This window comes from Hypanus sabinus, chromosome 1 (genome assembly GCF_030144855.1).
Source record: "Hypanus sabinus isolate sHypSab1 chromosome 1, sHypSab1.hap1, whole genome shotgun sequence".
Classification (NCBI taxonomy): Eukaryota; Metazoa; Chordata; class Chondrichthyes; order Myliobatiformes; family Dasyatidae; genus Hypanus; species Hypanus sabinus.
The window spans coordinates 177,726,777-177,748,256 of NC_082706.1; the positions used below are offsets into that span (position 1 = coordinate 177,726,777).

The 21,480-nt window shown below is 40.2% G+C and overlaps 1 protein-coding gene across 2 annotated transcripts in view; it reads right to left on the reverse strand.

The window, feature by feature from the left end:
- Positions 1 to 21,480, reverse strand: part of mybl1 (v-myb avian myeloblastosis viral oncogene homolog-like 1) — a 69,423-nt gene that overhangs the window by 15,618 nt on the left and 32,325 nt on the right. For both annotated transcript variants that reach the window (XM_059953209.1, XM_059953149.1), the window contains exons 8-9: positions 13,236 to 13,478; positions 2,097 to 2,471 (exon numbers count right to left, since the gene is read on the reverse strand). In XM_059953209.1, the coding sequence (XP_059809192.1) occupies positions 2,097 to 2,471; positions 13,236 to 13,478 (618 nt within the window). The remainder of the gene's footprint in view (positions 1 to 2,096; positions 2,472 to 13,235; positions 13,479 to 21,480) is intronic.

Sequence of the window (21,480 nt, forward strand, 5' to 3'; positions counted from 1 at the left end):
TTGTGCCAGTGAGTTAATTGGCTATTGTAAATTGCTTCTAGTGGGTAGTAGAGGAAAAAAATCAAGAGGTTGCTAACAGGTTTGTGAATACAATAGTTTACTGAGAAACTCAGGAAGAGGATTGATGGCTGATTGGCCTTCTACACATCTGGATAATAAATGTAAGATTCTGAGGGGGCTTGATAGTTAGATGCCATGAGAATGATTCACTAGGGTAGAGGAATAAAGAACTGGGTGACTCTTCCACCCCGCATCCGAATATCAAGATAAAAAAGTACTTTTAGTTAAGGCAGGACAAGCAGCACAACCTCTCAAAGTATTACAAATCTGGTATTCTCAACATCAGAAAAATGTGGATAAAGCTGCTAAAAATGTACACTCAGTGGCCACTTCATCTCTTGTACCTTATAAAGTGGACACTGAGTGTATGTTCCTAGTCTGCTGTACTGCAGCCCATCCACTTCAAGGTTTAAAGTGTTGTGCATTCAAAGTTGCTCTTCTGCTCACTGTTATAACACATGGTTATTTGAGCTACTGTCACTCTTAACCAGTCTGGCCATTCTCCTTTGACCTCTATCATTAACAAAGCATTTTTGCCTACGGAACAAACATCAAAAACATCTGATGTTTTTTGTTTATTGCACCTTTCTCTGTAAACTATGGAGGTCATTATGTGTGAAAATCCCAGAAAATCACCAGTTTCTGAGATACTCAAACCATCCCATCTGGCACCAAGGATCATTCCACAGTCAAAGTGACTTTTCTTGACAAAGATTACATTTCTTCCCCATTCTGATGTTGGTCTGAACAACTGAACCTCTTGACTATGTCTGCATTCTTTGATGCATTGAGTTGTTGCCGCATGATCGGCTGATTAGATATTTGCATTAATGAGCAGGAGTTCAGGTGTACCGAATACCCCTGAGTGTATATTCAAGGCTGTAAAAGACAAATCAGTAAATCTTAAATCATAAAGGAATCAATAATTATGGGGATTAGGCAGAAAGATGGGATTAAAAGCAATGGCTAAATCAGTGGTGATCTTATTAAAAGGCAAAGCATGGCCTATGACTGTTGCTATTTCTTGGGTCATTAAGTTTGTTTAATCTTTATAAGCTGTACCTATCTCACTGAACTCTTACCCTCACAACTCTGACCCTATTTTACTTTAAATTAATCTAAACATCATCATAGGTACATGTGGGAAGTTGATTATACATAACTGACTGATGGTTTTATAGATCTTAGAAATAGTCTTATAACACTTTAGCAGTTTTAAAGTAGACTTGTCAATTTTTCACATTTTTCCTAAACTACAAAAGTACTAAACAAGTCCTCTTTATCCACATTGTGATCGAGGCAGGACTTCTGTAAATACCAAAAAACAAATCCCTCTCCTTTGTACCAAGTCTACTCCCCAAATAAAGATAAAAATGCTCTATGTTCTAAAAGTATTAACACTTATCAATAAACACATTAAGACAAAGACATAAAAGCATAAAAGCTAACAAACTACTTTCATTGAAGAGACTGAAATGTGCAAGTTGTGATAGATTTTGAGATTATGAGGTGCAGCTGTTTCAACACAAACTGCTTTTCTTCGGTACAGTGCACATTAGGCAGCCACTTGACATGTACTCTGGAAATTCATCACCATATTTGTACAGAATGATAGGTCACTCATCATGTACATACACGAGCAGTAAAACTCAGGTAATCTGCTATTCCATTGTTCAGAAGTCCTGATATTTGATGATGCTTCCCATGTTCATTTTAAACATACCTGGCCCCTGTTTCCAACACTTGCTGGTTCATTAAAATAAATATTATACTGCTATGTGATATCTAACAAAAATTTATTAATAATGTGTTGGGCTATTGTTAGCGATAATAGTCACATTGGCAGATTTTCAGAACTTTAGAATAAGTTCAGGGATTGCAGATAATAAATATTTACTGTAAACATGTTTCAAAAAGGAATTGGTGGGGCAAGGTGCCTACCACTCAAATATGAGGAATCACATATAGCGAATCCGCAGATAATGAAGACTGAATTAATACATAAACAGATATTTCAAAGGTTCTGTGAGTTCTACCTGGGAAGGTGAAAATGGCAGTACTTTAACTGGAGTACTTTTTGGACTTGTGGTGCTGTTATCCATGAAAGAAAGACTGTTGCAGTCACTGGATGGAGATTGACCAAGACGCAATCTTCTTTTCCTCCTCAAAATGGTTGGCGGTGTGCTGAACTTGGCAACAACAGGAGATGTTATAGGAATGAGCTCACCATGCCCACTGCTATTACTGCAGGTAGTTCTGCTCAGATCTGAAATGGCATGGCCATCAAAGCGATAACCTATTCCACCTTTGTGCTGCAAACGTTCAAATTTAACAGGAGTCTGTTTAATAGGTGTTTTTTCATCAACTTCAGAAAGGTCGAAGTTAGTTATTTCATTCCAAACTACAGAATCCTAGAAAACAAAAGAAATTAATTTAAACTCAAACCACAAAACCTAAAAGCAGAGTGCACAATTTTAAGTTACATTTGGAGCCAATATTGAGGTCATAAAAAATCTTAAATGAAATGAATCTTGAATCTTGCTTTCTTAAAATCTACTTCAGTTGAGAAATGGAAACGAAAAGGTTGTTGCAGTTTGAATACAACTAGATAGATGAATGTACAAAACTTGTATGTGCCTCTCATTATACTCCATTGTTATGGTTCCAGTGGTTTCATTCTACATGTTCAAGAGATAGATTGCAGCTGATAAAACCAGAAAGCCTAAATTCAAAGCCATGAATGTAATATTCATACAAGAACACAATAAAGGAAATGCAAGTAGAAAGCACTGATTCTTTTAAGAATGTATCTTATAGTTAAAATATTTCTGTATGCTCAGCTTCCTTCCATTTCTCCTATAAACCACACTCCTCTCCCATCAGACTCCTTCGCCAACCCCCGACCTTTCACGGCCATCTGGCTTCATCTTTCACTTTCCAGCTAGCTTCCTTCCCCTCCTTCACCTTTTTATTCTGGTATCTTCCCCTTTCTTCTCAGTCTTGAAGAAGGATCTCGGCCCAAAATGTTGACTATCTATTCATTTCCATAGATACCTCTTGACCTGCCAAATTCCTCCAGAATTTTGTCTTACTTATCCCTGTTTCACAATACTCATCAATACCTTGCCTATTCCTCAGTCCTTCCCCCTAACTGGTTAAAACTGTTGTAATTGATTGTAACCTGCTTCACTATCAACAAGATCTAAACAAAATATGCTAATCATGCTGTGTAATTTCATATTTGAATCATTTACATAAATAATTAATGAGGTTCAACCACGGGGGACCCCATTAGTCACAGGTATCTGGTCAAAGTATCCATCACCCTTTATTTCCTTTCATCAAGGTAATTTTGATTCCATTTAATTAGAGTCTAAAATAGAGTTGCGGGCGGGGGGGGGGAGAGGGGGGTGGTGGTAGGGATAGGAATCACAGTGCCAGAACAGATAGTGGAGAGGTTGTGCAGACAGATGTTAAGGTAGGAATCAAAAGGTTGAACATGATGCAACTAATGGTCTGAACTGTGCACATCTCACTGTAAGAAGTAGGAAAGGCAGATGAGCTCAGGGCAAGGATCAACACAGAATTATATACTGCAGCCATTAGTGAGACTTGGTTGCAGGAGGGGCAGGACTGGCAGCTCAATATTCTGGGCTTCCATTGTTTTAGACATGACAGGTCAGGAAGGATTCGTGGGGGTGGAGGTGGGGTGGCATCACTAGTCAGGGAAAACGTCACAGTAGTACTCAGTCAGGACAGACTGGAGAATTTGTTTAGTTAGGCTTTATTAATGGAACTGAGGAATAAGAAAGGTATGCCCACTTTAATGGAGCTATATTAAAGACTACCCAACAGTCCATGGGATTTAGAGGAACAAATTTGTAGAAAGAAATATTACAGGAAACACAAGATTGTTATAGAAGGTGATTTTAACTTTCCACATATAGACTGGGTCTCCCATACTGTAAAAGGACTAGATTGGACAGAGCTTGTCAAATGTGTTCAGGAAAGTTTCCTTAATCAGTACATAGAAATCCCAACAAAAGAGTGCATAATAGTTGATCTGCTATTAATGAATGAGACAGGGCAGGCAACAGAAGTTTGTGTCGGGGAACACTTTGCATCCAGTGATCATCATGCCAATAGCTTCCAAAGTAAATGTGGAAAAAGATAGGTCTAGACCTCAGGTTGAGATTCTAAATTGGAGAAAAGCCAGTTTTGCTGGTATCAGAAAGGATCTGGCAAGAATGGATTGGGACAAGTTGTTTTTTTTTTGCAAATGTGTATTTGGTAAAAGTGGCCTTCAAAAGTGAAATTCTGAGAGTCCAAAGCTTGTATGTGCCTGTCAAAATTAAAGACAAGGAAAATAGGTTTAGGTTTTCGACCGATATTAAGGCCCTGGTTAAGAAAACAAAAGGTGCATAGCAGGTAAGAACAAAAGAGAATCACTAACGAAATTACTTCCGCCATCTCCAATGGGATCCCACCACCAAATATCTTTCTCACCCCTCCACTTTCTACAGGGATTGATCCCTAAGCGACTCACTTGTCAATTCGTCCTTCCCCACTAATCTCCCTCCTGCCACTTATCCTTGCAAGCTACCCCTGTCCCTACTCCTCCTCCCTCACTACCATTCAGGGCACTAAAAAGTCCTTCCAGGTGAGGCAACACTTAGCTGAGTCTGTTGGAGTCATATATTGTATCCTGTGCCGCTGGTATGGCCTCCTGTATATCAGTGAACCCGACGTAGATTGGGAGAACGATTCGCCGAGCACCTACACTTATTCCGCCAGAAAAATTGGGAACTCCCAGTGGCCACTCATTTTAATTCCACTTCCCATTCCCATTCCAATATGTCTATCCATGGCCTCCTCCACTGTCGTGATGAGGCCACACTTAGGTTGGAGGAACAACACCTTATATTCCGTTTGGGTAACCTCCAACCTGATGGAAGTGAACACTGGTGTCTCAAACTTCCTGTAATGCCCCCACACCCCACTCTCCTCCAGCATTTCCCATCCCCCTTTCCCTCTCCCACCTCATCTCCTTGTCCACTCAGCAACTCGCTCTGGTGCTTCTCCCTTTTCTTTCTTCAAAGGCCTTCTGTCTCTTTCACCTATCAAATGCCACACTCTTTACTTCAGCCCTCCCCCTTCACGTTTCACCTATCACCTTGTGTTTCTTTCTCCCCTACTCCCGCCTTTTAAATCTACTCCTCGGCATTTTTTCTTGGCCCGAAACGTCGACGGTACTCTTTTCCAGAGATGCTTTGATGAATTGAATGTGCAGATAGTTATGAATGAATATGATATAGTTGGCATCACAGAGACATGGCTCCAGGGTGACCAAGGATGAGAGCTCAACATTCAGGGATATTCAATATTCCGGAGGGATAGACAGGAAAGAAAAGAAGGTAGGGTTGCATTGCTGGTTAGAGAGGAGATTAACGCAATAGAAAGGAAGGACATTAGCCTGGGGGATGTGGAATCGATATGGGTAGAGCTGCATAACACTAAGGGGCAGAAAACACTGGTGGGAGTTGTGTACAAGCCACCTAACAGTAGTAGTGAGGTTGGGGATGGCATTAAACAGGAAATTAGAAATGCATGCAATAAAGGAACAGCAGTTATAATGGGTGACTTCAAACTACATATAGATTGGGTGAACCAAATTGGTAAGGGTGCTGAGGAAGAGGATTTCTTGGAATGTATGCGGGATGGTTTTCTGAACCAACGTGTCGAGGAACCAACTAGAGAGCAGGCCATTCTAGATTGGGTATTGAGCAATGAGGAAGGGTTAGTTAGCAATCTTGTCGTGCGAGGTCCCTTGGGTAAGAGTGACCATAATATGATGGAATTCTTCATTAAGATGGAGAGTGACATAGTTAATTCAGAAACAAAGGCTCTGAACTTAAAGAAGGGTAACTTTGAAGGTATGAGAAATGAATTAGCTAAGATAGACTGGCAAATGATACTTCAAGGGTTGACAGTGGATATGCAATGGCAAGCATTTAAAGATCGCATGGATGAACTACAACAATTGTTCATCCCAGTGTGACAAAAGAATAAACCAGGGAAGGTAGTGCACCCGTGGCTGACAAGAGAAATTAGGGATAGTATTAAGTCCAAAGAAGAAACATATAAATTAGCCAAAAAAAAGCAGCACACTTGAGGACTGGGAGAAATTCAGAGACCAGCAGAGGAGGACAAAGGGCTTAATTAGGAAAGGGAAAAAAGATTATGAGAGAAAGCTGGCAGGGAACATAAAAACTGACTGTAAAAGCTTTTATAGGTATGTGAAAAGAAAAAGATTGGTCAAGACAAATGTAGGTCCTTTACAGTCAGAAACAGGTGAATTGATCATAGGGAACAAAGACATGGCAGTCCAATTGAATAACTACTTTGATTCTGTCTTCACTAAGGAGAACATAAATAATCTTCCGGAAATAGTAAGGGACCGAGGGTCTAGTGAGATGGAGGAACTGAGGGAATACATGTTAGTAGGGAAGTGCTGTTAGGTAAATTGAAGGGATTAAAGGCAGATAAATCCCCAGGGCCAGATGGTCTGCATCCCAGAGTGCTTAAGGAAGTAGCCCAAGAAATGGTGGATGCATTAGTGATAATTTTTCAGAACTCCTTAGATTCTGAATTAGTTCCTGAGGATTGGAGTGTGGCTAATGTAACCCCACTTTTTAAAAAAAGGAGGGAGAGAAAAACCAGGGAATTGTAGACTGGTTAGTCTGACATCGGTGGTGGAGAAAATGCTAGAGTTGATTATCAAAGATGTGATAACAGCATATTTGGAAAGAGGTGAAATCATCGGACAAAATCAGCATGGATTTGTGAAAGGAAAATCATGTCTGACGAATCTTATAGAATTTTTTGAAGATGTAGAGTGGATAGGAGAGAGCCAGTGGATGTGGAATATTTAGATTTTCAAAAGGCTTTTGACAAAGTCCCAAACAGGAGATTAGTGTGCAAACTTAAAGCACACGGTATTGGGGATATGGTATTGATGTGGATAGAGAATTGGTTGGCAGATGGGAAGCAAAGAGTGGGAGTAAATAGGACCTTTTCAGAATGGCAGGCAGTGACTAGTGGGGTACTGCAAGGCTCAGTGCTGGGACCCCAGTTGTTTACAATATATATTAATGATTTAGACGAGGGAATTAAATGCAGCATCTCCAAGTTTGCGGATGACACGAAGCTGGGCAACAGTGTTAGCTGTGAGGAGGATGCTAAAAGGATGCAGGGTGACTTGGATAGGTTAGGTGAATGGGCAAATTCATGGCAGATGCAATTTAATGTGGATAAATGTGAGGTTATCCACTTTGGTTGCAAGAACAGGAAAACAGATTATTATCTGAATGGTGGCTGATTAGGAAAAGGGGAGGGGCAACGAGATCTGGGTGTCATTGTACACCAGTCATTGAAGGTGGGCATGCAAGAACAGCAGGCGATGAAAAAGGCAAATGGTATGTTGGCACTCATAGCAAAACAATTTGAGTACAGGAGCAGGGAGGTTCTACTGCAGTTGTACAAGGCCTTGGTGAGACCGCACCTAGAGTATTGTGTGCAGTTTTGGTCCCCTAATCTGAGGAAAGACATTCTTGCCATAGAGGAAGTACAAAGAAGGTTCACCAGATTGATTCCTGGGATGGCAGGACTTTCATATGAAGAAAGACTGGATCAACTAGGCTTATACTCACTGGAATTTAGAAGATTGAGGGGGGATCTTATTGAAACGTATAAAATTCTAAAGGGATTGGACAGGCTAGATGCAGGAAGATTGTTTCTGATGTTGGTGAAGTCCAGAACGAGGGATCACAGTTTAAGGATAAAGGGGAAGCCTTTTAGGACCGAGATGAGGAGAAACTTCTTTACACAGAGAGTGGTGAATCTATGGAATTCTCTGCCACAGGAAACAGTTGAGGCCGGTTCATTGGCTATATTTAAGAGGAAGTTAGATATGGCCCTTGTGGCTAAAGGGATCAGGGGGTATGGAGAGAAAGCAGGTACAGGGTCCTGAGTTGGATGATCAGCCATGATCATACTGAATGGCAGTGCAGGCTCGAAAGGCCGAATGGCCTACTCCTGTACCTATTTTCTATGTTTCTATGCTGCTGAACCTGCTGAGTTCCTCCAGCATTTTGTGTGTGTTGCTAGGAACAAATGAGGTACTTATGGATTACAAGAAATGCAAGAGAACACTTAAGAAAGAAATCAGGAGGGCTAAAAGAAGGCACAAGGTTGCCCTGGCAGGTAAACTGAAGAACCCCAAGAGATTCTACAGCTATATTAAGCTCAAAAGGATTGCAGGAAATAAATTGATCCTCTGGAAGATTAGAATGGTACTCTATAAGTGGAGCCAAAAGAGATGAGTGAGATCTTAAATGGAATTTTTGCATCTGTATTTAATCAGGACAAGGACATAGAATCTATAAAAGGGAGGAAAAGCAGCATCAACTTTATGAACTCTAAACAGAGGAGATGCTGTTTGCTGTGCTGAAGTAAATTCAGGTGTGGATACATTTTCTGAGCCTGATAAGTTGTTCCCTCAGACCCTATGGAGGTGGCATCTGTTAAGTCTCGTGAGACAATGGAACTGGTTTCCAGGGTGCAGGCCTAGGCAAGGTTGTATGGAAGTCCAGCAGTTGCCCATGCAGCAAGTCTCCCCTCTCCACGACAGAAGGGCAAGGGCCGATACAACTTGGCACCAGTATCATTGCAGGAGTTGCCAGAAGGAGGTTGAAGGCAACGTTGGACTGCCTTAGAGACTCCAGCTCCGGATTTGTCCTCAGGGTTTACTCCTAAAGCCTTTCCCATGAGTGGGTATGGCAGCAAGGCAGCGGAGGTTTGAAATCAGAGTTTTCCCTCTCTTAGATGGACTGCCTTCCCAGGCTGACTAGCTCCATCTACCCCTATGGAGGGTAAGTGCAGAAATTGCAGGGGCCCTAGCAGAGATATTTAAATTATTCTTAGCAACAGGTGAGGTGCCAGACAACTGGAGGATAGCTAATGGTGTTTTGCTGTTAAAGAAAGGCTCTAAGAATAAACGAGGAAATTATAGGCTGGTGAGCCTGACATTAGCAGTGGGAAAGTTATTGGAAGATACTCCAAGGGACCAGATATACGAGTATTCGGATTGACAGGGACTGATTAGGGATAGTCAGCATGGCTTTGTGTGCAGTATATTGTGCTAACCAATCTTATAGAGGAAGTTACCAGGAAAGTTGATGAATGCAAGGCAGTGAATATTGTCTACATGGACTTTAGCAAGACACTTGACAAGGCCCCGCATGGCAGGTTGGTCGAGAAGGTTCAATCGCTCGGCAGTCAAGATCAGGCAGTATTTGTTGAGGCGATGATTATAGTCATCATCACACTTCCGTTCTTTACTCAAAGGTAGTTGCTACTGCCTTAATAATACCTCTTTGGCTATTCTTGCTGCTCCTTCTAGTTATCATGCATAGCTGTTAATAAATGTTGAATGAAGAAAACCCTTGTCCAGGTGATAGTTAAACACATTCACCCTACTTGCAGGAGTTTGGACACAGCAAATAGCAAAATTTGTGTGGATAGTCAGAGGGTTTTTCCCAGGGCTGAAACGGCTACTATGAGATGGCACAGTTTTTGAGGTGCTTGGAAGTAGGTACAGAGAAGATGTCAGGGGTAAGTTGTTTTTATTTTAAGAACGCAGAGTGGTGAATGCGTGGAATGGGCTGCCAGCGGCGGTGGAAACAATAGGGTCTTCTAAGAGGCTTCTGGATAGATACATGGAGCTTAAGAAAAGAGGGCTATGGGTAAGCCTAGGTAGTTCTAAGGTAAGGACATGTTCAGCGCAGCTTTGTGGGCTGAAGGGCCTATATTGCGCCATAGGTTTTCTATGTTTCTAAAAGAGAATGCCGGGCAATCCTCAAAGCCTCACTCCTATTAGGAAAACATACAGCTGTGGGTAGGAATTATAATTTAGCCTGATATGTGTGACGTTCCATATTTTTTCTCAATTCTAAAAACACATTCACATGAGGCATCCAAAATGTTAATACTGTATCACAGCCTGGTGTGGAAACACCAGTGCCCTCGAATGAAAAATCCTACAGAAAGTAGTGGATACAGCCCAGTCTGTCACAAGTAAAGCCCTCCCCACCATTGAGCACACCTACACAGAGCACTGTCACAGGAAAGCATTATCCATTAATCAGGGACTTCCACCACCCAGGTGCTCTCTTCTTACTTTTGCCATCAGGAAGAATTACAGGAGCCTCAGGACTCACACTACCAGGTTCAGAAACAGTTATTACCCCTCAACCATCTGGCTCATCAACCAGTGAGGATAATTTCATTCAACTTCACCTGTCTCATCACTGGATTGTTCCTTCAACCTATAGACTCACTTTCAAAGTCTATTCATCTTAAATTCTCGATATTTATTGCTTATTTATCATTATTTTCTCTTATATTTGCAGTTTGTTGTCTTTTGCACATTGGTTATTTGTTCACCCTGTTGGGTGTTGTCTTTCATTGATTCTACAACGGTATTTGGATTTACTGAGTATACCCACAAGAAAACAAATCTGGATTGCAATGCATGGGGCCAGAGGACTGGAAAATAGCAAATGTCACTCCACTCTAAGGAGGGAGAAAGACAGCACAAAGGAAATTATAGACCAGTTAGCCTGACCTCAGTAGTTGGGAGGATGTTGGAGTCAATTGTTAAGGATGAGGTTATGGAGTACTTCATGACACAGGACATGATAGGACAAAGTCAGCATGGTTTCCTTAAGGGAAAGTCTTGCCTGACAAGGAAAACCTGCTGGAATTCTTTGAGGAGGTTACAAGTAGGATAGATGAAGGGGATGCAGTGGGTGTTGTATATTTGGATTTTCAGACCTTTGACAAGGTGCCACACATGAGGCTGCTTAGCAAGTTAAGAGCCCATGGTGTTACAGGAAAGTGACTGGCATGGTTAGAGCAATGGCTGATTAGTAGGAGGCAGTGAGTGGGAATAAAAGAATCCTTTTCTGGTTGGCTGGCAGTGACTACAGGTGTTCCACAGGGGTTGAAATTGAGACTGCTTCTTTTACACTGTATATCAATGATTTAGACAGCTTTGTTGCCAAGTTTGCAGGTGATATGAAGATTAGTGGAGGGGAAGGTAGTGTTGAGGAAACAATAATACTACAGAAGGACTTAGACAGATAAGGAGAATAGGCAAGAAAGTGGCAAATGAAATACAATGTTGGAAAATGCATGGTCATGCACTTTGGTAATAGGAATAAATGTGCAGACTATTTTCTAAATGGGAAGAAATTCCAAAAATCTGAGATTCAAAGGGACTTGGGAGTCCTTGTGCAGAATACCCTAAAGGTTAACTTGCAAGTCGAGTCGGTGTTGAAGAAGGCAAATGCAATGTTAGCATTCATTTCAAGAGGTCGAGAATACAAGAGCAGGCATGTGATCATGCGATGCTGAGGATTTATAAGGCACTGATGAGGCCTCACTTTAAGTATTGTGAACAGTTTTGGGCCCCTCATCTAAGAAAAGACGTACTGGCCTTGGAGAGGGTTCAGAGGAGGTTCACAAGGATGATTCTGGAACTGAAAGGGTCATCATACAGTTACGTTTGATGGTCCTGGGTCTGTGCTTACTGGAATTTAGAAGGATGGGGGGGGGGGGTGGTCTAATTGAAACTTTTTGAAAGTTGAAAGGCCTAGACAGTAGATGTGGAAAGGATGTTTCCCATGGAGGAGGAGTCTAAGATAAGAGGGCACAGCATCAGGAAAGAGAGGCGAGAATTTAAAACAGATGCAGAGAAATTTCTTTAGCCAGAGGGTGGTGAATTTGTGGAATTTATTACTATAGGCAGATGTGGAGGCCAGGTCTTTGGGTGTATTTAAGGCAGAGCTTGACAGGTTCTTGATCGGACATGGCATCAAGGGTTACAGGGAGAAGCTGGGGAGTGAGGCTGAGGAGGGGAAAAAAGGATCAGCCACGATTGAATGACACAGTTGACTCAATGAGCCAAATGGCCTAATTCTGCTCCTATGTCTTTGGTTTCATACATGTACTTTGATAATAAATTTGCTTTGAACTGGGTTTAGGGCACCATTTTTAATTTAACCCAATTATTGCCACATTGAGTCACAGAGACATACAGCATAGAAACAAGCTATCCAGCCCACTGAGTTGATATTGACCAACAGTCATTCATTTACACTAATTCTACATGAATCCCCTGCCTTTTATTCTCCTTATATTCATATCAACTCCTCCAGAGTTTTCATTCCCAAGGAGCCATTTACAGCAGGCAATTAAACCACCAGCCTGTATCCCTTTGAGATGAAAGAAAAAATATCAGAAAACCCATTGGAATACCACATTGTCTCAGGGAGAATACACCAACTCCATACGGATAGTTCTCAAAGTCAAGACTAAAACCACATCTCCGGCGTTAAGGGAATTAGGTTTCAAAAACCAAGGGTAATAAAAGCAAAAAACCTACCTCAAAACAAAAAAAAAAGAAATTTTAAATTAAATTTTTGCTACGATACCTACAAATAATACACATGCTATCTTTAAGCACACAAAATACACAATGGCCACTTTATTAGATGCAGGAGTGGAAGACTGTGTGGTCTTCCACTGTGGTAGCCCATCCACTTTAACATGATCACTTGAGTTACTATCACCTTCCTGTCAGCATGAACCAGTCTGGCCATGCTCTTCTAACCTCTATCATTAACAAGACATTTTTGCCCACAGAACTGTCCTTCACTAGACTTTTTTTTTTGTTTTTCACACCATTCTCTGTAAATTCTAGAGACTGCTGTGTGTGAAAATCCCAGGAGATCAGCAGTTTTGAGATACTCAAGCCATTCATCTGGCACCAACAATCATTTCATGGTCAGAGTCACTTACATCACATTTCTTCTCCATTTTATCATTTGGTCTGAATAAAAACTGAACCCTTTGTCTATGTGTGCGTGCTTTTATGCACTCAGTTGCTGCAAAATGATTGGTTGATTAGATATTTGCGTTAATGAGGTGTACCTAATAAAGTGGCCACTGATTGTATAAGACATTGTTAATGTGCATATTATTGCCAAGTGCTATAATCAGTTACATGTTAACAACTAGGTTTTAGATTACCACATAGCAAATGAGAAACTTACAGTTTCAATGAGCTCAAATGTCTTACTAAAATCAGGAATCGACTGCAATGTGCCAAGGACTGAACTCTCCTCCTGTGAAAGGAAACAGTTGAGACAAGTCTGGTGTACTGGTGTGCTTGCTGCCTGAAGAGACTCCTTCGTACAAATTTCACTTGCCTTATCTTCCAAGCTACTCAAGGTACTGGATAAACTTTCATCACCAAAAAGACTTCTTGACCAGATGAAGTCAGCAGTATCTTGAGACTAAAAACAGTATACAAAAAAGAGACTTAATACAAAATAAAAATGACAGCAATAAACTTTATAATTTTTTTCTAGTGTTGGTTGAACAAATGAACCAATGCATTCTACTACAAAGAAATTTAAAAGACACAATTGATTAAAACGTATTGAACAATACAAATCCTAAATTTACATTTAGAGTCTAGATCCTTTAGACTTCCCATAAATCCTGGATTTACACCTAGATTCATATTTAAAATCTATAATTTTTTGGTTCTAATATTCAGTGACACTGTAAATAAATTTCCTACAAACAAGGCTGATTGCCACAGTTGAAACCAAATGTTTTAATTTCTGAACAATTTTTGTCATAAACTATTTTCATTAAACAGTATTGCCTGTCTAACTCAGTAGAGCAATTAATAATTTAAATACTCAATATTTATAACTTAAATTTCATTACTGAAAAAATTGAGGCTTTTATATTTTTGAATGCTACTGTTATGGCCATTCTGCAACATGTACAGCTCCAAGAACTTATAATTTAAGTTAACAGTATACAAAGGGCAGGTAGGAAATTTAGTGGTAGGAGTGGCAGGTTGGAAAGAAAGTTGTGAAGAGGAATAAAGCAAGAAAGAGATAAGATTAAGTGAACGGACAAAGAAATGACCAAGGGAATATATTTGGTAAAAATGTGAAATTAACAATTTGGCAGGAAAATAATAAAGTTTATCTAAGTGGTGAGAGACTACAGAGTCCCAGGATGCACCAACGATCCGAGTGCTCTGTGGCATGATTTGTAAAAGGAAAAAAGTATGCTGACACAGGAAGTAAGAAAACTAACACAAATCTTATTATTGATCATAGAGGGAATGAAAAACTAAAGATGGGAGGATGCTATATTTGCTATATAAAACATTTAAAGACCAGATATGCAGTACTGTCTACAGTATTGGCCAACTTAAGGCATTGAAACCAATTCTGAGGTGGGTAGACATGAGGGGAGTTCAGAAGAATATACAAGAGGGGATCATTGAGATAGAAAAGATCATATGGGCCTTGAAATGGAAAATGTGAAGTGGACAATCAATAAGGGGATGTAATGGACAGCAAGGAAGACAATGAAAGCTTGCAGCGGGGACAGGACCAGCCGGAAAAGTGGGCTGAAAAATGGCAGATGGAATTTAGTTCAGACATGTGAGGTGTTGCACTTTGGGAGGATAGTCCATGATATGATAGGGTAGTGCAGTAGAACAGAGGGATCTGGGAATGCAGATCCATAGTTCCTTGAAAGTGATGTCACAGGTAGACAGGGTGGCAAACAGAGCTTTTGGCACACTGGTTTTCATCAATCAAAGTACTGAGTACAGCAGTTGTGATGTTTGTTAAAGTTGTACAAGATGTTGGTGAGGTCTAATTTAGAATACTGTGTGCAGTTCTGGTCACCTACATACAGGAAAGACAATAACATTGAAAGATAAAATTTACAATAATGTTACTTGGAATGAGAGTTATAAGGAAAGGTTGAAAAAAAAAGGTTAGGACTTTATTCCCTGGAATTTAGAGAACGAGAGGGTATTTGATAGAAATATACAAAATTATGAAAAGTATTGATGGGGTAAATGTAAGCAGGCATTTTCCACTGATGTTGGCTGTGAGTAGAACTAGCAGTCATGGGTTAAGGGTGAATGTTGAGGGGAACATGAGGGGGAACTTATTCATTCAGAGGGTGATGAGAGTGTGGAGCAAGCTGCCAGCAAAAGTGGTGGATTCAGGTTTGATTTCAACATTTAAGAGATAAGTATATGCACAGGAGGTTATGAACGGCTATGATCCAGGTGCAAAGGACTAGGCAAACTAATATTTCAGCACATAAAAGAGCCAAATGGTTTGTTGCTGTGCTGTAGTGCTCTATGGCTAAGTACGAATAATTGTTTTTAAAAAAAATGGGGGCACCCATTTAAGGCAGAAATGAAGCAAAATTTCCCTGAGTCTTTGACAAAGGCATATGGAAGGTGGAAGATTATAAAATTTAATACTTGGCTAAGGAGTTGGTGTAGGAGGAAAGGCACAAGATCTTTGGATCATTGGGCTCTCTTCCAGGGAAGGTGAGACCTGTACAGAAGAGACGGTTTGCTCCTGAACTGGGGAGAACTAATATCCTAGCGGGAAGGTTTGCTAATGCTGCATGGTGGGGTTTAATTAAACTAGAGTTGCAGGGGTTTGGGATCCAGATTGCCAGAACAGTTAGTGGAGAAATTGTGGAGGTAGATGTTGGTAAAACCTCAGACAAAGTTAGGAACCAAAAGGTTGAGCATGGTGTGACTAGTGTCCTGAGCTGAGTATATTGCAATGCAAGAAATATTGTAGGAAAGACAAATGATAGTGCTGAAGATGAGGTAGCTAGTTTATAGAGGCAATGTGTAGTGAACAGAGGCTGTTAATAGGGCAAAATTGCAGCAAACAGTACAAGTTGCAACATAAAAAGCAGACAAAAATCAAAAAGGGTGAATACAGGACTGAAGGTGTTATATTTGAACAAGCGCTATATGCTGAATAAGATAGATGAACTTGTAAACACAGTTGCAGATTGGCAGGTATGATGTATGCATCACTGAATCATGATTGAAACAAGATTATAGCTAGGAGCTCAATGTCCAAAGATCCACATTGTATCGAAAGGACAGGCAGGAAGGCAGAGGAGGCAGTGTTACTCTGTTGGTAAAAAAATGAAATAAAATTATTAGAAAGAGGTGACATAGGGTTGGAAGGTGTTGAGTCACTGTGGATGGAGGTAAGGAACTGCAAGGGTAAAGAGACGCTGATGGAAGTTGTACATGGACTCACAAATAGAAGTAAGAATGTGGTCTATAAATTACAATGGGAGAAAGAAAATGCATGCTAAAAGGGCAATGTCATATTAGTCATGGGAGATTTCAATATACAGCTAGATTGGGAAAATCAAGTTGGTGCTGGGTTCCAGGAGGAGGAATTTCTAGAGTGCCTACGACATAGCTTTTAGAGCAGCTTGTGTTTGAGCCCACTAGGGGATCAGCAATTCTAGATTGGGTGTTGTTGTGCAGTGAACCAGAATTAATTAGAGGGCTTAAGGAAATAGAACCCTTAGGGGAAAGTGATCATAATACGATCAAATTCACTCTGAAATTTGAGGAGGAGAAGCTAAAGTCAGATGTATCAGCATTATAGTGCAGTAAAGAGAATTATAGAGGCATGAGGGAGGAGGTGGCCAAAACTGAATAGAAAAGAACATTGGCAGGGATGATGGCAGAGCAGCAATGGCTCGAATTCCTGGCAGCAATTTGGAAGACACAGGATGGATATATATATAAATAATATACACACACACACATATATATATCAGAGGAAGAAATACTCTAAAGAAAAGCTGACACAACTGTGGCTAACAAGTCAGAGCCAACATAAAAGGCAAAGAGAGCATATAATACAGCAAGAATTAGTAACAAGTTAGAGGATTGGGAAGCTTTTAGAAACCAACAGAAGGCAACTAAAAAAATTAAGAAGGTAAAGATGGGCTACAAAAGTAAGCTAGCCAATAATGGTAAAGAGAATACCAATAGTTTCATCAGATACTCAAAATGTAAAAAAGAGAGGCATGAGTAGATATCAGACCATCAGAAAACAATGCTGGAAAGGTAGGAACTGGAGATAATGAAATGGCAGACATATTTTGCATCACTTTTCAGTGTGGAAGACAATAGCAGTATGGTGAAAGTTCCAGTTGTCAGGGGTCATGAAGTGTGTAAAGTTACCATTACTAGAGAAGGTTTTTGGGAAACTAAGGCCTGAAGGTAGACAAGTCATATGAACCAGATGGTGTACACTCCAGGGTTCCGAAAGACGTGGCTGAAGAGAATGTGCAGGCATTAGAAATAATCTTTCAAAAATCACTAGATTCTGAAAGACGAGAAAATTACAAATGTCACTCTACTCTTCAAGAAGGGAGAGAAGCAGAAGAAAGGAAACTATAGACCAGTTAGTCTGACCTCAGTGGTTGGGAAGATGTTAAGAGTCGATCATTAAGGATGAGGTCTCACGGTACTTGGAAGCACATGATAAAATAGGCTGTAAGACAGCATGGTTTCCTCAAGGGAAAATCTTGCCTGACAAATATGTTGGAGTTCTTTGAAGAAATAACAAGCATGATAGAGGAAGGAGAACAGGTTGAATTTGTGTACTTGGATTTTCAGAAGCCCTTTAACAAGTTGCCACACATGAGGCTCCTTAAATTACAATCCCATGGTATTAAAGGAAAGATTCTAGCATGGATAAAGCTGCTGATTGGCAGAAGGCAAAGAGTGAGAATAAAGGGAACCTTTTCTGGTTGGCTGCCGGTGAATAATGGTGTTCCACAGGGTTCTCTGTTGGGACCAATACTTTTCATGTTATATGTCATTTAATTTCAATGATTGAATTGATGGCTTTGCTGCAAAGTTTGCAGACAATATGAAGATAGGTGGAGGGGCAGGTATTTTTGAGGAAGTAGAGAGGCTACAGGAGAACTTAGATTAGAAGAATGGGCAAAGAAGTGGCAGATGGAATTCAGTGTTGGGAAGTGTCTGGTAATGCACTTTGGTTGAGCAGATGAAAGAGAGGCACAAAAGGACTTGCGCGTCCTCGTGCATTATATCCTGAAGGTTAATTTGCACGTTGAGAATGTGGTGAGGAAGACAAATGCGATGTTAGCATTCATTTCAAGAGGACTAGAATTTAAAAGCAAGGATGTAATGTTGAGTCTTTATAAAGCACTGATGAGGCCTCACTATGAGTATTGTGAGCAGTTTAGGGCCTTTTATCTTAGAAAGAATATATTGAAACTGGAGAGGGTTCAAAGGAGGTTCATAAAAATGATTCCAGGATTGAATGGATTATCATACAAAAAGCATTTGATGGCTCCAGACCTGTATTCACTAGATTTCCAAGGGTGACCTCATTAAAACAAACTGAATGGTGAAAGGCCTTGATAAAATAGATGAGGAGTAGATGTTTCCTATGGTGGGCGAGTCTATATATAACCATATAACAATTACAGCACGGAAATAGGCCATCTCTGCCCTTCTAGTCCATACCAAAGCTTACACTCACCTAGTCCCACTGGCCCACACACAGCCCATAAACCTCCATTCCTTTCCTGTCCACATTCCTATTCAATTTTACTTTAAATGACAATACCAAACCTGCCTCTACCACTTCTACTGGAAGCTCATTCCACACAGCTACCACTCTCTGAGTAAAGAAATTCCCCCTCGTGTTACCCTTAAACTTTTGCCCCCTAACTCTCAAATCATGTCCTCTTGTTTGAATCTCCCCTACTCTCAATGGAAAAAGCCTATCCACGTCAACTTGATTTATCCCCCTCATTATTTTAAATACCTCTATCAAGTCCCCCCTCAACCTTCTACGCTCCAAAGAATAAAGAGCTAACTTGTTCAATCTTTCCCTGTAACTTAGGTGCTGAAACCCAGGTAACATTCTAGTAAATCTTCTCTGTACTCTCTCTATTTTGTTGATATCTCTGGTCTAAGACCAGAGGACACAGCCTCAGAGTAGAGGAGTGTCCTTTTAGAAAAGAGATGGAGGAATTTCATTCGCCAGAATGATGAATCTGTGGAATTTGTTGCCTCCACAGCTGTCTGTGCAAAGTCTTTATGTATATTTGAGAGAGAGGTTAAGAGGTTTTTGTTTGGTCAGGGCATGAAGTGATATGGTGAGAAAGCAGGAAATTGGGGCTGAGAGGAAAATTGGATCAGCCATGGTGAATTGGCAGAGCAGACCCGAGGTGCCAAATGACCTAATTCTGCTCCTATATCTGATGGTCTTATTTGGAGGCAGAGTCAATGAATATTTTTAAAGTAGAGGTAAACAGATAATCAAAAAGCAACAGGGTGAAAAATTACTGTGTGTAGAGAGGAGTTGTGCTCGCCTTAGTATCAGTCATTACTTCATAAGTGGCTTTGCAAGCTTGTAGGGGCTAAGTAGTCTACACTTGTTCCTAATTTATTTATGTAGGGATACCTCAATACTACAATTCTAGTCTTCAAATACATTGATTGTAAAGTATTAATTTCTCCAGTCTGACTTTTTGTAAACTATTCTGTGTGACGCTAAGCATTTCACTTCTGAGCAAACAATATTATGTATGTGAGTCTCAACATACAGTATGCCTGGATGTTGCTACCAAATATATGGGATCAATAATTACCACAAGTGTTTGACAAAGTTGAGCTGTACAACAAAATAAATTTTTAAGCTGCACCACATTCCTAGTGATTTCCATAGTCTCACAACACAAATGCTACGTCTTCTTAACTCCTATGAATGATTGAAACATGCATCACCTGACTTGCTCTGCACTTTGTTATTATATTCAAATAATAGCATATGAAGATATTTTAGCTGCATACTGATTTGTTTACCAAGAGAGACAGTGGTGATTCCAAAAGGAGGCAAAGAATCAGAAAAATCATTGCACACAACCTGATATTCCTTCATAACTTCCCTACACTTTCCCTCCAGTCCTTTAATTTTGTTTTTCTAAAGAAAACATCAAAATTAGGGATGTGATGCATTTAAGTACAAGTTAATGCAATTATAATTGTACTTATAAGCAAAAGAACACAATCTGTTTACTCCTTCTCATTTCTTTGTTACTTATGATCAAGGACAGCTTAGATAAGATAGATTGGAGACATCTCTTCTTTCTACAGTAAAACTCTGATAACCATTAGGAAATTCTGATGTTTCAGATGCTGGGTCACCAGGTTAATTTCTATTTGTAGGGTCTCCAATTACCACACTCCCTGACACACACTGGAAACCTTTTCTGTTTCTGTATTCTCCAACAACATACTGGAACACTAGTTCCCATGCTCCCTGAATACTCATTGAAACACGAATTCCTACACTCCTTGAAAACTTATTGGGGTCCCCAGTTCCTGTGCTTCTTTTAAACCCATCTGGTTCAGTCTTCCCTTGAAATCTACATCGTTTTATCTCCCTTGTTTTCCTTAAATTTATTAGCTTCCCTAAAATGTTGCCTTATAACATCTTCTCCAAACACACATTAAAAGTGCTTTGGAGAATGAATAAAATAATACTCAATAACCTGGAAAATCTGCCCGTCTAAAATAACCAAAGTCCCAGGTAAGTTTTATTTTACAGTGGAGAATGGTAGAATACTGTTCAAAGATTGAGTTATTTGTTTTTGGATATTTTTCTACAATGCTGTATGTCTGAATTAAGCATTGACCAATGCTGGAAATAATCACCTAATCTAGCAGCATCTGTGAACAGAAGATGGGAAGTGAGAATTCAACTAATGGTTCACCCTCCATGGATTACTAGCTCTTTTTGTTAAACATAGGTTAAGCAAAAGATAAAAGAGGAATACAAGTTTTTAAAAAAAAAATCATGGAATTTATGAACAACACACACAAAATGCTGGCAGAACACAGCAGGCCAGGCAGCATCGAAGGAGAAGCACTGTCAACGTTTCTGGCTGAGACCCTTTGTCAGGACTCATGGAATTTATGATTTGGAATTGACTTCCAGAAAGTGATCAGTGTCTTCAAAAAAAAACACTACTGGATATGGACTTGAGAGGGAATAAACTTATGAAGCTACACTTGGTGAAGGGGGATTTCAATGACACCTACCAGAAAATGCAAGGCCTGTAACAAGTGGACATGGAAAGAAGTTTCCATCACAGGGCAAGTAAAACTTAAGAAAATGCTTTGTGTGGCCTCAAGTTGTCTTTTTAAAAAAAAACACACACATCTGCTCCCATGTACCACTCACTTGCCTCTACTTCCCCCTCCACACCTTCCTCATCTGGCATTAGTCTATCATCCTTCACCCCTCCCATAACATACAGGTCCCTATTTTACCACTACCCCCTTTTTCATAATGCCTATTAGTCCTCTCCAAAATCCTGATGCAGGACCTGAACCCAAAAAGGCCCAATGTGCCATCGTCCCCTCCCCCA